The following is a 14132-nucleotide window of genomic DNA, read 5'->3' on the forward strand; positions in this document are numbered from 1 at the left end:
CATGTTTTTGATGGGATCTCATTTCTTTTTGGGATTTATTCACGGGATTTTTAAAAAAAATTAAAAAAACATTTCAAAATAATATTAAAGAAAGAAGTTTGTCTAGGCAATCATTCATAAAACAATAATAAGATCTTTAGTAACATTTATTGCGGAATATCTACGATATGGCAACCACTTATAATAGGCAACTGAGTGGACAACTTCAGGGTTAACTGTGTCCAACTTTTTCACAAGTAAATGCCTCTTAGTAGAAAAGCTCAGTAGTGTAGATCAAATTTTGGTTTAAGGGCAGTGAAAATTGGGAAATAAAAAATTAAAACTAAAAGAATTAAAATATACATATATAGGAAAGTACTTACAAATAATAGAAAAGAAACAACTAAACTAAATTAAGTGTGGGAGACCTAGATGTCGAGGTGGCTGGATGACACTACGTCTGTAAACAAGCAGAAAAACAATACCTCTTAGCAACCAATTTTACATTAATAAAGCTTATATTATTTAATGGACACTATTCATGTTAATTAGTTTAGTTTCGAGATAGGTTTGTTCGTTAGTCCAAACATTATCTGATAAATGGAAACAAAGAACCATACAAGAATAGATAATTCCTAGAGAGTAGAGAAAATATAAACTATATTATAATGCATACATATGAATATGCATATAAAAATATACACACATACAAATATACATAAACGCAGAGACAAAATCAGAGGCAATGGATATACTATAGCTAGGGTGAAGTAATTTTGTGTGCACACCGTACGAAGGGATGATCAACATACGAGGTCAACGCGCGACGTACTAATCATAGATACTAATCTTCTACCACCAGCGCTAATTACCAGGAACGTGCAATAAGACCAAGAGAAGTCAACGCGCGAGGTCTCTGTTACAAGATAATGAGCTATAGACCTAAAATCGTACTAAAAGGCCGAGACACTGAAGGGACGTGTACGCGCGACAGTGCTGTATATCTTATGCTTTACTTACATCTCTGGTAAGTAAAAGAGTAGCCTTTAAATATTAGGTACATATCACCTTCTTCCATCAGTTCAAGACTGATTGTTACTTTGATTATCTTTTGCTTTTATTCAAATGAGTTTATTAATTAAATGCTTTTAAAATACGTAAAGCTCTGCAAAATAAAATAGTTTTTTTTTTAATAAACAATATACAGTTTTAAAAGAATACGAATATAAATTAAAAATTGAAATAGAATTTGACTTCTTATTTCAACACAAGAACACCTTCGACTAACACAGGATACAGTTGCTTTGGAAATGAGAGAGGACAGTTCCTTTAGGAGTTAGAGTCATCGAGATACTATAAAGCTCTGGGAATCTCCCGCCGTAAACGACCCTAAAGGGTCACCAGGCAGCAATAAATACACAGATTTTATCTTGTTCTTAGGTTTTTTACTGAATTATTATTTAATTATTGTTTAAAATGTTATTGAAAAATAACTGACTCTTACAGTAGTTTTAGGACTTAGATTTTAGATTAGTTTACACCTCAACGGTCAGTGATATATTATCTGACCAGAAATTTTATTATACAAATAAATATTAGGACACCCTGCATATTGAGAGATCTTATCTGGGCGACTTCACATAGAAAGATGAGTAAAACAGCAGAACAAAGTAAACAAAGCATTTTATACTTTTATTTATAAAAAAAAAAAAAAAAAAAAAAAAATTTAATAATATATATTTTTTAAAATCAAATGTTATTTTAATTAATTAAACACTAAAGATTAGCTCAACATCAGTAAAAACACATAATAGAAACAAATATACATTAATTATTGAATTTTACAATTAAAGTGACATTACAATTGTAATTTACAATTTTGCAAAGAATACAAATTTGAATTTTTATAATATTTTTTGGGGGAAATTATATTAATATTTATTGTAAATATAAATGATTTACACGTTATATTAAAACATAATGGTAGATAACAACAAGGAAATAAAGCTTTAATTCATTACGACTTCAATTCCAAGGACTGATAGTAATCTGAAATGATTTGCCACGCTTTTGGTGCCATGAATCCTTCTGGTGGCTGTTCTCCAGTTCTTACAATACTCTAAAGAGTTAAAAAAAGATGTTAAATGTAATGATTATACTCTAGTGGAAAATTCACCAGTCAAATGAATCAATTTTCAAAATTGGGTGATATTTTTTGTATAAAATTTGACTGTGGTAAAGAGATTAGACTACAATTAGATTAGATTGCAGTTATTGAGATCGACGACACACTGAATCTGTCGCAAGTATTCACCGTTTAAAAGAATGTCTCATATCTTTTTAGAGAGCTTGAATTGCCATCCTTGGGATTCGTTGGATAGATGGATATAGCGATTATACCGTTGATTGGTAATACGTCTTCGGCAGCTCCTAGGTCTATTATTCAGTGAATTATTCTGGAGATAGCAATTACATTTTTGTGACAGACCACTTTGCCAAACATCAACTCTATCAGCTACCTATCTTTAAGAACCTACGACCCGACGTTCTTCGGAGGACCACACAGTCAATCTCACTTATGACATAACACACAATATCCACTGGGATATTCAACTGGCTTATCCATAAGAATAATTACACTGAAAAGGCTATATCGGATATTCTTGAAGGAGGAAACATTTTTTACAACAAATTATATGCAATGATTCACAATGATTGACAAACAAATCCTGAAAAATTGATTTCTCAGAAAAATTATTTCATAAAACAAGGTGATGCCAAACTTTAAAATCTATGTGTATTAGTTCAAATAAATAACTTACTTCTCATTCTAGTTCCCGAAATAAAATCAAACTCCTCCTTCCTGTCCGGCTGGAAGAAGGCCATAGCCTTTTCTTTCGTGTCGTATGCAGCAACTCTGAACGGTATGATTTCCAGAGTGGATAATCCCGGAGCCATCTTAAGAACGCGCCCACCGTGGGTCGAATCGTACATGTTTCCGTCAGGGGTGGCTTTGGTTCCCTCTGGATGTGGTACCCCGGCCGGATCACGGCCTACTATGTAGAAGTTGGCGCCGGCTACCATCCTAGCTTTGGCGTGCCATTGCACCTACCAGAAAAGAATGAATGCCAGTTAGTGTATATTTTCCATAATTTATAATAACAGTGTATTCAATGAAAACTTTGGAACAAATTAGTGATTTCAATTATCGTAGAAATTTGTTCTTCTAATTTCAATGTAAAGCTTCATTCAGAACCTCGGAATTAGTGGAATAAATAAGTAGTTTCAATTAGCTTAGAAGTTTGTTCTTAATCGTTGAATTTCGTTGAATTTAAGCATTTAGCACGTCAAAATTAGTGTTAAGCTTCATACTGAACCTCGAAATCAGTGGAATAAATTAGTAGTTTCACTTAGTCGTAGAAGTTTGTTCACCTAATTTTAATGTAAGCATTCAGAACGTCATAATTAGTGGTAGTAATTTCCAATTAGTGGAAAAAGTTAACAATCTTTTAAAATTTCCACTTTTTTTTTTTTTTTTTTTTATGAGAAATGTCATTTTGGCCTTTGATATCACCATTTGAAGAAAAAATTCTTGCTAGAAATCAAAAAAGTTTATTGTTTGCCAAGCTAAATATTATGCTTTCTCTATGGATACAACAGACCACCGCAAGCTGTTTCTAAGATGTTTTATTAATTTTAATTGTGTTTTTTAGACATTGTGAATGATCGTAAACTAAAATGTATAAAGTGTAATTGAAACCACTAATTTATTCCACTAATTGGGAGGTTCTGAATGAAGATTAATTTTGACGTTCCGAATGCTTACATTTAAATTAGAGGAATAAACTTCTATGCTAATTAAAACCACTAATTGATTCCACTAATTGTTAGATTCTGAATGAATCTTTACTAGGATATTCTATTAATTTTAATTGCATTTTTTAGACATTGTGAATGATCGTAAGCTTTTAAGTAAATTAATAATTAAAATAAGCATAACAATTAAAACCACTAATTCTGAGGTGTTCTAAATGAAGTTTTTCAATACTTCAACACTGTTAAACATAATTCTAATGAGATCAAAATTCTTTTAGCAATAAAATTACATACCACTTTTTTGTATTTTAATGGCATAGATATTTTACTAACCTCTGTTGGTCCAGCATAACACATTGGACTGGGAAATATAGCCAGAACTGTGGAATCCTTATCCAACACGTTATCTTCGAGCACTGCTTGGTGTTGCTGCATGCGTATGTCAAGTGGAACGTCATCATCTTTGGTCCATCCACCAAGAGGATTTAAAAGCAACACTGGTTTCTTATAACCTTTTTCAATCAATTGTCTAAACAAAAATTATTTATACATTTTTATTAATAATAACTAGTTGAAGCTCAAGCATCCGCCACGAAAAACAAAAAATTGGGTGACGACTTTTTCGTCTTTTCGACTTTTTTTAGAAGAGCCAATTAGCTATCTTTTTAGTAAAAAAGCAACTTTCTAGAGCAATCAAAACATTTCTGTAGAGGCGACACAGATAAACATTAGTATTTTATATGTAGATTGTATGAAAAGTAAAAAGAGATATTACATAAAAAGAAGGAAAGAAGGAGCATATCAATCAATGTAGGTTGTAGAGCAGAGGAGGTAAAAGGAAAATTACCTTCCTGTATTGAAAAAGTTCATTAGAGAGGGAACAATTAAGATAACGCTGCTACCTAGTAAATTTCTACATTTGGAAAAGAAGCCTTTAAGAATTGTTGAAAGCACGGGGAAATGATGTTGAGATGAGATAAAATAAACATCGATTTGCTGAAGGCGTGTTGCAACTAGTTTTGGCCTTACTTTATTTATAATAATCGAGTATATGTTGAGTTCGATCTCTCATTGTTGATTATTTTGATTTAATGGTCATTTAAAGTAAACCCTTTATTTCCCCTGCGCTAGAGATGACCACTTTTTCCAACAAAGGTCTCATAAAAATGATTCTCCTTGGCTGCTTACCTCCCTAGGTAGCAGATACATGCATTATACCTGCTTTCTTTAATCTATTTTATTTTCAAATGTTACACATCATACTTTATGTTATTCGAGAGCTATTTTTTAGGATTTAATTGTAATAAACATTATTTTAAAAAAATATACTTTTTTTTTGAAGTTTTTTTTTTTTTTTTTTGTTTATATTTTTATCTTTCAAACTGTCTCCTAACATGGTTGGCAAGAGCGTCCAGTGCAAAGGTAAGTCTTTGGACTATTCTGGTGAATTAGTGTTTTATTTCCAGAGTATTCCTACTCTTTTATCTATCAGGTCTATTATTAATTATTACCTTTAGTTATTACAACAAAGCGTGTCCATTGTGGATTGGATTTCGAAGTTGGAACGCGAAAACTACATCGGCACCCATAGTTTCGAATTTTTTTCGCAATTCTTTAGGAGTCATTCGATACTCGTCCAAGCCATCGTTAACCGGCTCTTTTTACACAAACTAGATCACCTCAATTGGTAATCCTGGATTCGTATCAGCTAAAAACATATCAAAGAATACACTTCAGTCTTTTAAAAATATAAATCTCGTATATCAGCTAAAATCATATCAAAGTATACCACTTCAGTCTTTTAAAAATATAAATCTCTAAATAATAAATAATAGTTTATTTTATTTATATAACTGTCCAATTACTCGCTCAGGGTATTTTAATGCACAGTTATTTACTTAGATATCTTGTTGAAGGAATCTCAAAATTACATGCCGCTTTTTCTTAATCTTTAACCGTGGTGTGTAGATGTGTACGTGCCTGTAATAATCAGTAAATTAAATACTTCTTGGAGGTCGAGGAACCAACAATATCTACTAAAGTACAATATCTTGAAACATTGCATGTGTGCAAAAATTCTCCAATTTTGGCCAATGTAGGTAATATTTTTGTCCCAGAAATCATATACCATGAAATCATGGAATGATCTATGTGCACCGAATGGATAATATGTTAAATCCATCAACAAAGGCTATAACAAATAAGATCAAGAAAGGGTTTCTGAATCCAGGGATTCAAGTTTTCGATCAATGTCTAGTTGGAAAGGGTCCCAGGAAAAATATGGGGTTCAAACATTTGGGCGGATTCATGGGTGGAAAAATCTCTGTTTTTGTATAGTTGGATAACAAATTATTTATTAGCATTCCTTGAAGTTTAAAAGACACAGATACTGATAGGTGTATTTGTATTTGGTTTGCATTTGAAATTTCTAATTTATAACGATGTGGATGTCCTTTATATGAAGGTATAGGCATTAGCAACCCTTTCTTCCTTTCTGTGGTAAAATATTTCTGGATCTCTTAAAATGGCGTACAGTTCATCGTTGTAAAACAATGCAACATCCTTCTTGCCTTCCAGCTTTTCTTTTACAGAGCTGCTTATGGGTAGTACTATGGGAACACTTTGGTTTATTCTGGCTTTTATTTGGATAGGGGTGTTAAAGATGAAGGAACCTAAGAAATATATATATATTTGGTATCAATTAAACTTTCAGTTTTTTTTTTTTTTTTTTTTTTTTTTTTTTTTTTTTTTGTATATATTTTTTGTTGCCAGGCTGACTAACTAAATTTAAATTTCCCGCTAGGTTTAGGTGGTAGTTCTTTCTCCTCAAGAGTTGATACATTTATTTATTTATTTCTGGTCTTGTTGTCATTTGTTTTTCACACTTTGACTTGTGTGCAGGTTTTGGTTTGAATAAATGGTGTTTGTGATACTTTCAAGCTTAGGATAATTTAATAGCAGGAGCTACTTGCTGTCAGGAACTCGTATTCTTTTAAAACCTCTTCTAGTTCAGGGGTAACACAAGATGTCTTATTGTGTGAAGAACTCATCGTAACTTTATTTAGAATATTTTGAACAAGGAAGCAGGTAGTGATAGCCTTTTATGTCCCATAAGTGCTGTTAAGAAAGCAAGTTTTGTTGATGTAAAATAATAACTGTTTATATATTTATAATTGAATTTATTTTTTTGTTTCCCTAAAAATATTTTGATTAACAGAGAACATGAGAAAGTGGACAACGTTGTGCCAGTCAAGATTAATCACAAAGTTTATTTATTTGATATGTACTATATGTTTGAAGTTTTATTATGTAAAATGTATATCTGAAGAACAATTTTACTCCAATTGCAGTGAATATAGATTGAAAATATCAAAATTATAATTTTTTTTTTTTTTTATTTTGTATTTTCTTAACAAGTTTATGCTCGTAAATATCAAGGTATTATTACTTTTAAAAAAAAAACTTTTTCTACAAACGTAAATGTAATTTTTAACGCGTGCTGTCAGTGCCTAAAATGTGGCATTATGTAACTAATGGTAAAAGTAATTTTACCTCGTCGTTCACTTTTGCTTGCTGGTGCTAAAGAAAGTCACGTGGTTACTTTTAACACTAAAGAGTGATAATGTTATCTCTTGTAACCATAAACTTCATAATTAGTTTGATTTCAGAATGACATGTTATGAATTATTCGTAAACATAGAGTAATAATACCTTGTATATACGAGGCATAAACACTTGTTTGCTGAGAAAAATAGATATTATGATATATTGTGCTAAAAAGTGATTTTATTTTGTTCAGAGGCATGGGACGTCTAAAGTAGTGATGGGATAACGCTCGGGCGAAGGATTCGGCTCCAGTATCGATTATTTGAAATGGCAGAGACATCGCTCGATTAACGACGATGCAAGTCAAATGAACCAAGCGACGAAGACAAGCGATCTTTCAGATGAAGAATAGAATTTAGAATACATTTTAAGGTAGGCATACTCGATAAAAGAAACCAGGCAGATTTTCTACATACATTTTACTGGTGTAGCAGGTGTACGACGCTGCGTATATACCGGGTGCGTCTAAAAAAAAGCTGAATTTTGATCAAGGAGCCTTTGGAAAATAGATTTGATCGTCTAATGTTTTAGTGTCTTGTGGCCAGTTTAAAATTGCTAAAATCGTATTTTTTATCGCTTCTTTTCGCATATTTAGAAATTTTTTTTTTTTTAGCATATTTCGAAGAATTTTTTTACAGATAATTTGATACCACACGTGGTACTGAGTCAAATTGTCGTTTATGGGCTTCATATTACAATTTTCAAGAATAAACCGTGTACGAAATGCTCAAAGTTGACATGTGATGTGTCATTATATTCAGAATAAAGAGAAAATTAAAAAAAAAAATAAAGAGTAAAAAATACCAGGGATGCCACTTAAAATCATCGTTTTTCACTGGAAGTGACCCAAAACAATTGAATGCGATCAATCAATCCTGAATTTATGTCGTATACTAACACAAAATCTCGTTTTTATCTGAAAAATTGAAGTTATGGGGGTGAGCCGCTTTTGAACCTTACCGATATAATTTTTCCGTTGCGTATCTGAGGACCAAAATTTTTACGACGTACATCGATGACAATGCTTCAGAATGAAATAAATCAAGCGATCGACGAATTGCCGCTACTTACTACTTACTGGAACATTACCAAAAGAACAATATATGTGCCCTGCGCACGCAGTTTACTGCTTGGCGTTAACTTACTTACAACAAGCGACGACGGGTGAAAAACCGTGTTTTTAAATACGAGTGATATATCAACTCAGTGAGTAATAAGTTATTGCAATCGCTTGATATAGAACTCGATTTGTTGAGTTAATCAGTTTACATCTATAGTTAAGCTTCCTTCTCCACCGAAATGCCACTTTTTAGCATACATATATCATAAATAACTATTTGTTGTCAGTTTACTGTTATTGACTGGTAACGATTTATAAATTGACGGTTTTTGTCAATCAAGTTCAGTTTTCTACATTAAAAATAACGCCTTTCCTTTTAGTTGGTTTTGGTACCCATTAAAATGGAAATGTTAAAAAAGAAGCTGGAAACTTTGACTTCATTGCTTTCACTTAAAGAAATTGAATCCAGTTATCAAAATTAATTAGAGCTAATAGCTGGCGCAAATAAGTTAATAGAGTAGTTACATTACTCAAAACATCTTGTATTTTGGTTTGTTGCCTACCTAAAAGGTGCAGAGGGGAATTAGCTGGCATCATATTCATCCCAAAGAGAAAAGTATGAGCTTTATTATTTGGTGGTTGGCATTCATTCATTTGGAAATAAACTATTTTAACAATAATTAATATATCACGAAATACTAGGTGTGTTATAAATAAGTAACTTCTTCGTTTTGCATTTATGTGTCGTGAAACTATTATTATGCTAATACACTAACCTGAAGGTATTCATCTTCTCTCATAAATCCTTTCAAAGGCGTAGCCCATCCTTCACTAAGCACCTGCAGCCATTGCACATCTACTTTATTCATATCAATCCTAGGCATGTTATGGGAATCATTTACAATATCCTTAAGTTCATTTTCAGGTACAAACAGTTCTTTACTGCCTTAAAGGCTTTACTTTGTTGGACTTAGGCATTCATGTTTGTTACTTGGAATGATACCCTTAAAAAGGTAAGGAATCAGTAAAAAGTTCCCGTTTTTATTTGGAAATACTTACATTTTCTAGCTAACATTTCTACTACTAATTCTAGTAGTCTTCTGGTTGTGCCTGAACTTCAGAACCAGACTCAGGTTGCTCTGGTTTCTAGAACTCTGATCCAACTCAGTAGTGCAATCTGTTCTCTGGCTTTATGCTAGAGACCTGTCAATTTTAGGACAAAGGTGGTAACTTTACTTCTTTTAAAAGAAGTTGGTTTATCCCATTTTATTATTTAGATCTTTTTAACAGGGTGTCCCACTAAGAATAGCTCTAAAGGCTACAATATCTCCAAATTATTAGCCCAATGGGGCCCCTACAGGGAAGAAAATATTTATAACTAAAGGTTGAGAGAGAATTGTTGGAAATTTTTCAAGTTTGTAAAACAGTAGCTAGAGGGCGCAACTGCTATGGAAAACAGAAGATATGATTTTAGAATTTTGCCCTAGATAATGGGTACTAAAAAAATAACTTCATTATCTTCAGTAAATTTTGGGTTTTTTTTTTTTTTTTTTTTTTTTTTTGTTTATGTTTTTTATTCAAATGGACATAATCAAAGGAATTTCATTGATACCATGTTGTAAAATTAGGATGAGTGCAGATATATTTTAAAATGAAATTGGCTTATTATAATTTTGCATCATCTTCCAAAACAAATTGACACAAAATTATAAAAAAACTTTTTTTAAGCTTCTACTCTTTTATCAATTTAAAATTACACCAAACAAAAATTAATTTAAAAATATATGTATTTTAATTTTTTTTTGAAAAAACCTTGCTAAGTTTGTTAAATTTAGCAAGAAAGCTAGCGTCTACGTTTAAGACCACTTCATTCTGTATTAATTTATTATTACATGGTATAAATAAAACAGGAAGTGAGAGGCATCTCAAAAACAGAGCCCTCAACATTTGGATTCTGATCATCCAGTCCAGAGTTGTTGGGCTAAATAAATATAGATCTAACCTTCCCCACCATTTTATTTTGGCAGATAGGGTAAAATGGTTCTAATGAAAAAAATTCTAGAATTTTTTTTTTTTTTTTTTTTTTTTTTTTTTTTTTTTTCTATTATTTATAGTACCATTATCTAGGCAAAATTCTGCCAGGATGCATTTTCATACCTTTTCTGTAGTTGCGCCCTCTAAGGTCGTTTTGCAAACTTGAATGGACAGTGGGTGTGGCTCTTTAGTTGAATGTTTCAATAGAATTGCAGAACAATATTTCGAGATACATTAAAGGATGTCTGTAAATTTTTCCAATTTTTCAAACTACAGTGTATATAGGTATCTACTAATCCTTATATCTAATCACCATAGCCCCCAAACTTGTCAGTTCTTGCACTTGCCCTTCTGGGAAAAATCTGATCACTTCTAAGGTTGGTGCAGTTCGATTCTTCGTGAGCCTTTCTAGAGCGATCTCTGTCCTCTTTAAATGGAGAAACAAGGCTACCAAGATAGAAATGCGGGCTACGTCCTTGAAAGCTTTGAAACTTCAGAAATACGTCTAATATTCTCTTCTCTGTCTTCTTCCAGAATCCCACAAGATTTTTAGCTGAGCTAAAAAGTTTAACATTTTTTTTATTTTTAAACCAAACTTATATATATTATAAATAAATATACTGAGCTGCAGCTGCTAAAATGACTCACTACAGGGCTCCTGGGAGGCTGAACCAAGAACACAGTCCCATCCTATCAAGTATCTGCACAAGCAGGGTGCAGGGATAGGAAAGTAAGTGCAAATATAGAAAGGGACAAATGGGAATGGCTTTGGGGTTAAAACTTGATTTTTAGCAGAGACATTTCCTTAGTATTGAGGGTTTTGGAAACATTATAAATATCTTGTTTTATCATACATTGGACAACCAAAAGACTCCAAAATCCAGAGGAGGCTTAAAAGTAGAAGCTTCAGGACTTTAATAGAACAGAAAGTAGGATTTATGGAGCAGCTCAGATGGGGATTTCCACACAGGAAAATGTCTTAAAATGAAATTAAAAAAAAAAAGAATTCTGAGACTTGAAGAGTAGATACATTCACATATCCAACAACCAATGTTTGCTTAAAAACTCAAGAAGTTATGTTAAACTTAGTGGAATTAGATGTGTGAACCTTACTACAAGAGTTAATGGAGCAAGAACATCTCTAGGTTTTAAAAGTCTCAGAATCTTAGATACAAACAATTTCATTCAAATTAAGAAAAAGTCAGAATGTACCAAACCAATTGTACTACGTGCATGTGAAACGTAGACGTTCAATACAACGGAAATTTCGAGGGTTAGGGTTTGGGAAGGAAGGCGTGATGGGATTTTTGGAGGGAAGAAGACAGACAACTTGTAGACCAGAAGAATAAACAAATCAATAAAAGCAATATATCATTACTAGAAATACAGAATGGTGGAAAGAATGGCTGAAACAAGAGTTCCTAAAATGGTGATAAGATGTGGAGGAAAAAGGAGAAATAGACTAAGGAGACAAAAGTGGAAAGAGATGTTAAAGAGACTTGAGAGGATAAAACTTTATAGGTGAAGAATAGAATTAAAAGGACAGAAATAGAAATAAAAAACTGAAATCAAGGCATGTGCTTTTATACAATTGATGTTGTTGATCATTCTTACCTGTTCTCATATTGTCTCCGTCCAGGCTGTAAGCAGGAATGCCATTGGAGACCAGAAATTCTTCCAGAGCAAAAGAAATTGTAGTTTTTCCAGCCCCGGAAAGTCCAGTGAACCAAACTGTACAACCCCTAAAACGCCTTTCACCCGGATCCTAAGAGTCAGGCTCTCTGCTCATTAGCGCATCATACTTCGGTGACAACCTGCTGAGTTCCTGGAGCGAAAAGAATATGAATTATTAAGTTGAGTCATGGGAAAATCACTGCGAATATTTTGACAATGAGATCAAAGTAGCAATTCACACTTGTCTATGGCTACTTTTCGCAGTGTAATTTTACATATACGTTTTAAGGTGAAAAGATCTTTTAAAAAGAGTATCATTTCAACTGTAGTGAACAGGAAACATTTTGAATGAAGCTGTTGAAGTTCAGCTCTTCTTGAATTTGTCGTAGATACGTTTACTCATCGAGTTCTAATTCTGAAAATATTAAAATACATTTTTTTTTTTTTTTTTTGTTTTGTTTTTGTTTGAATATTTTTACTCTACATATTCTATTTTTTGATAAAATTAACTGACCCCATGCATATCATATATAGCCATCTATCTAGACTCTATGAAATAGATCTACTGACATTAATCCATAGAAATATAGAAAATATCTAAATAGAAAGTTCTATGGTGGAATAGACAATCTGTAAGGTATTTTGAAAAAAAACTGGAAATTCTCCATTAAATATAGGAATTATTACAGAGTGAGATTCAGACTTCAGAAAAGCTCTATTTTAGGTTTTTGGTTTGTGAATTTCAATTAATTTTACATAATTATAAAAATGGTGGCTGTTTGAAAATATTTTGTCCAATAGGCAGATTTTATTCATATTTTCAGAATCAAAGAGTTGTATATTTTTAAAATGGAATACTATATATTTTTAACTCAGTAGGTTTGCCACTAAATCTCCGTTCCAAAAATACCAATGTCTTATACTGTACCAAATGGTTTTAAAAGCCCTTTTACAATTACAAGATTTGAAAATTTAAAAATTAATAGGAAGTACTGTATAATGGGTGTCTTCTTTAAAATTTGGTTTGCCAAATTTTGCAATCTTGTTTGCAGAATACAGGACGAGTCAGATGAATTATTTCTCATATTTTAAATGGAATACCTATGGCACAGCATCAGCAATCGAACAAAGGTTTGTTTAATCTTTAGTTTAGTATTTACTTTTCTATACAAATCAATATTTAATGAGGAAATTGTGTTTTTAAAATATCAGACAAGATCTATTTTCCTTGCTAAATGAAGTAGGCACGTTTGTGTGTGTAATTACCATACTTATACCTTTATAGTGTACGCTATCATCATATATTGACAGATAATACCTCTATTTACTAAATTATTACTTTTTATTTTAATTTTTTTTTTTTTTTTTATTTTTTTATAAAACTGGTTATTAAAGGTATTAAGACTCACCCAGTGGGGTTTGACAGCCTGCATAAATATTAAGTCAATTCCAGTGTCAAGTTTGTTGTAATTTAGTGATTTTTGATAAATTTATCAATTTTTGGGATATTTTTTTGGATGAAATAGAGAAATGTGATTGCAGGAATGTAGATATGTTGCTGACATATAAATTAAATAGACTTTAGCTATTGTTAAAAAATAATTCAATTCAAGTGAAAGAATACTTAAGAATCATCTAATTTATTGCACAAGCTAGACTCAAAGAAATTATACAAGAGTTACAGAAATAATATGCTTAAAAGGGCCCACCACACTGCAGCTTGATTTGAGTCCTGCATTACCCACTGTTCCGGATCTCAAGAGACCAAATCGATGGCGATGTGCTGCATTTGATTTTATAAAGATAATTTACCGAATCAATTCTATGCGTTATTATAGTACATGCCTTTAATATACTTTCCTGAGATCTTAATTGAAACCGCCACTACATGTTGAAATTTGGACTGAATGGAAGGACTCTGGTTGGTTGAGGGGTCGAATTCATCGTTCAATCTATAGTGCAG

The 14132-nt window shown here is 32.0% G+C and overlaps 1 protein-coding gene across 1 annotated transcript in view; it reads right to left on the reverse strand.

Annotated features, from left to right (window-relative positions):
- Positions 1–1948: 1948 nt before the first annotated feature.
- The window catches only part of LOC115889813 (bifunctional 3'-phosphoadenosine 5'-phosphosulfate synthase 2-like), a 20045-nt gene continuing 7861 nt past the window's right edge, over positions 1949–14132 (reverse strand). The window contains exons 2-9 of the mRNA XM_030909893.1: positions 12110–12260; positions 9238–9407; positions 6764–6824; positions 6277–6467; positions 5320–5450; positions 4129–4324; positions 2798–3087; positions 1949–2096 (exon numbers count right to left, since the gene is read on the reverse strand). Coding sequence (XP_030765753.1) covers positions 1997–2096; positions 2798–3087; positions 4129–4324; positions 5320–5450; positions 6277–6467; positions 6764–6824; positions 9238–9407; positions 12110–12260 — 1290 coding nt within the window. The 3' untranslated portion in view covers positions 1949–1996. The remainder of the gene's footprint in view (positions 2097–2797; positions 3088–4128; positions 4325–5319; positions 5451–6276; positions 6468–6763; positions 6825–9237; positions 9408–12109; positions 12261–14132) is intronic.

Source organism: Sitophilus oryzae, unplaced genomic scaffold (assembly GCF_002938485.1).
Source record: "Sitophilus oryzae breed Bouriz unplaced genomic scaffold, Soryzae_2.0 scaffold_848_pilon_pilon, whole genome shotgun sequence".
In the NCBI taxonomy this organism is placed as follows: Eukaryota; Metazoa; Arthropoda; class Insecta; order Coleoptera; family Curculionidae; genus Sitophilus; species Sitophilus oryzae.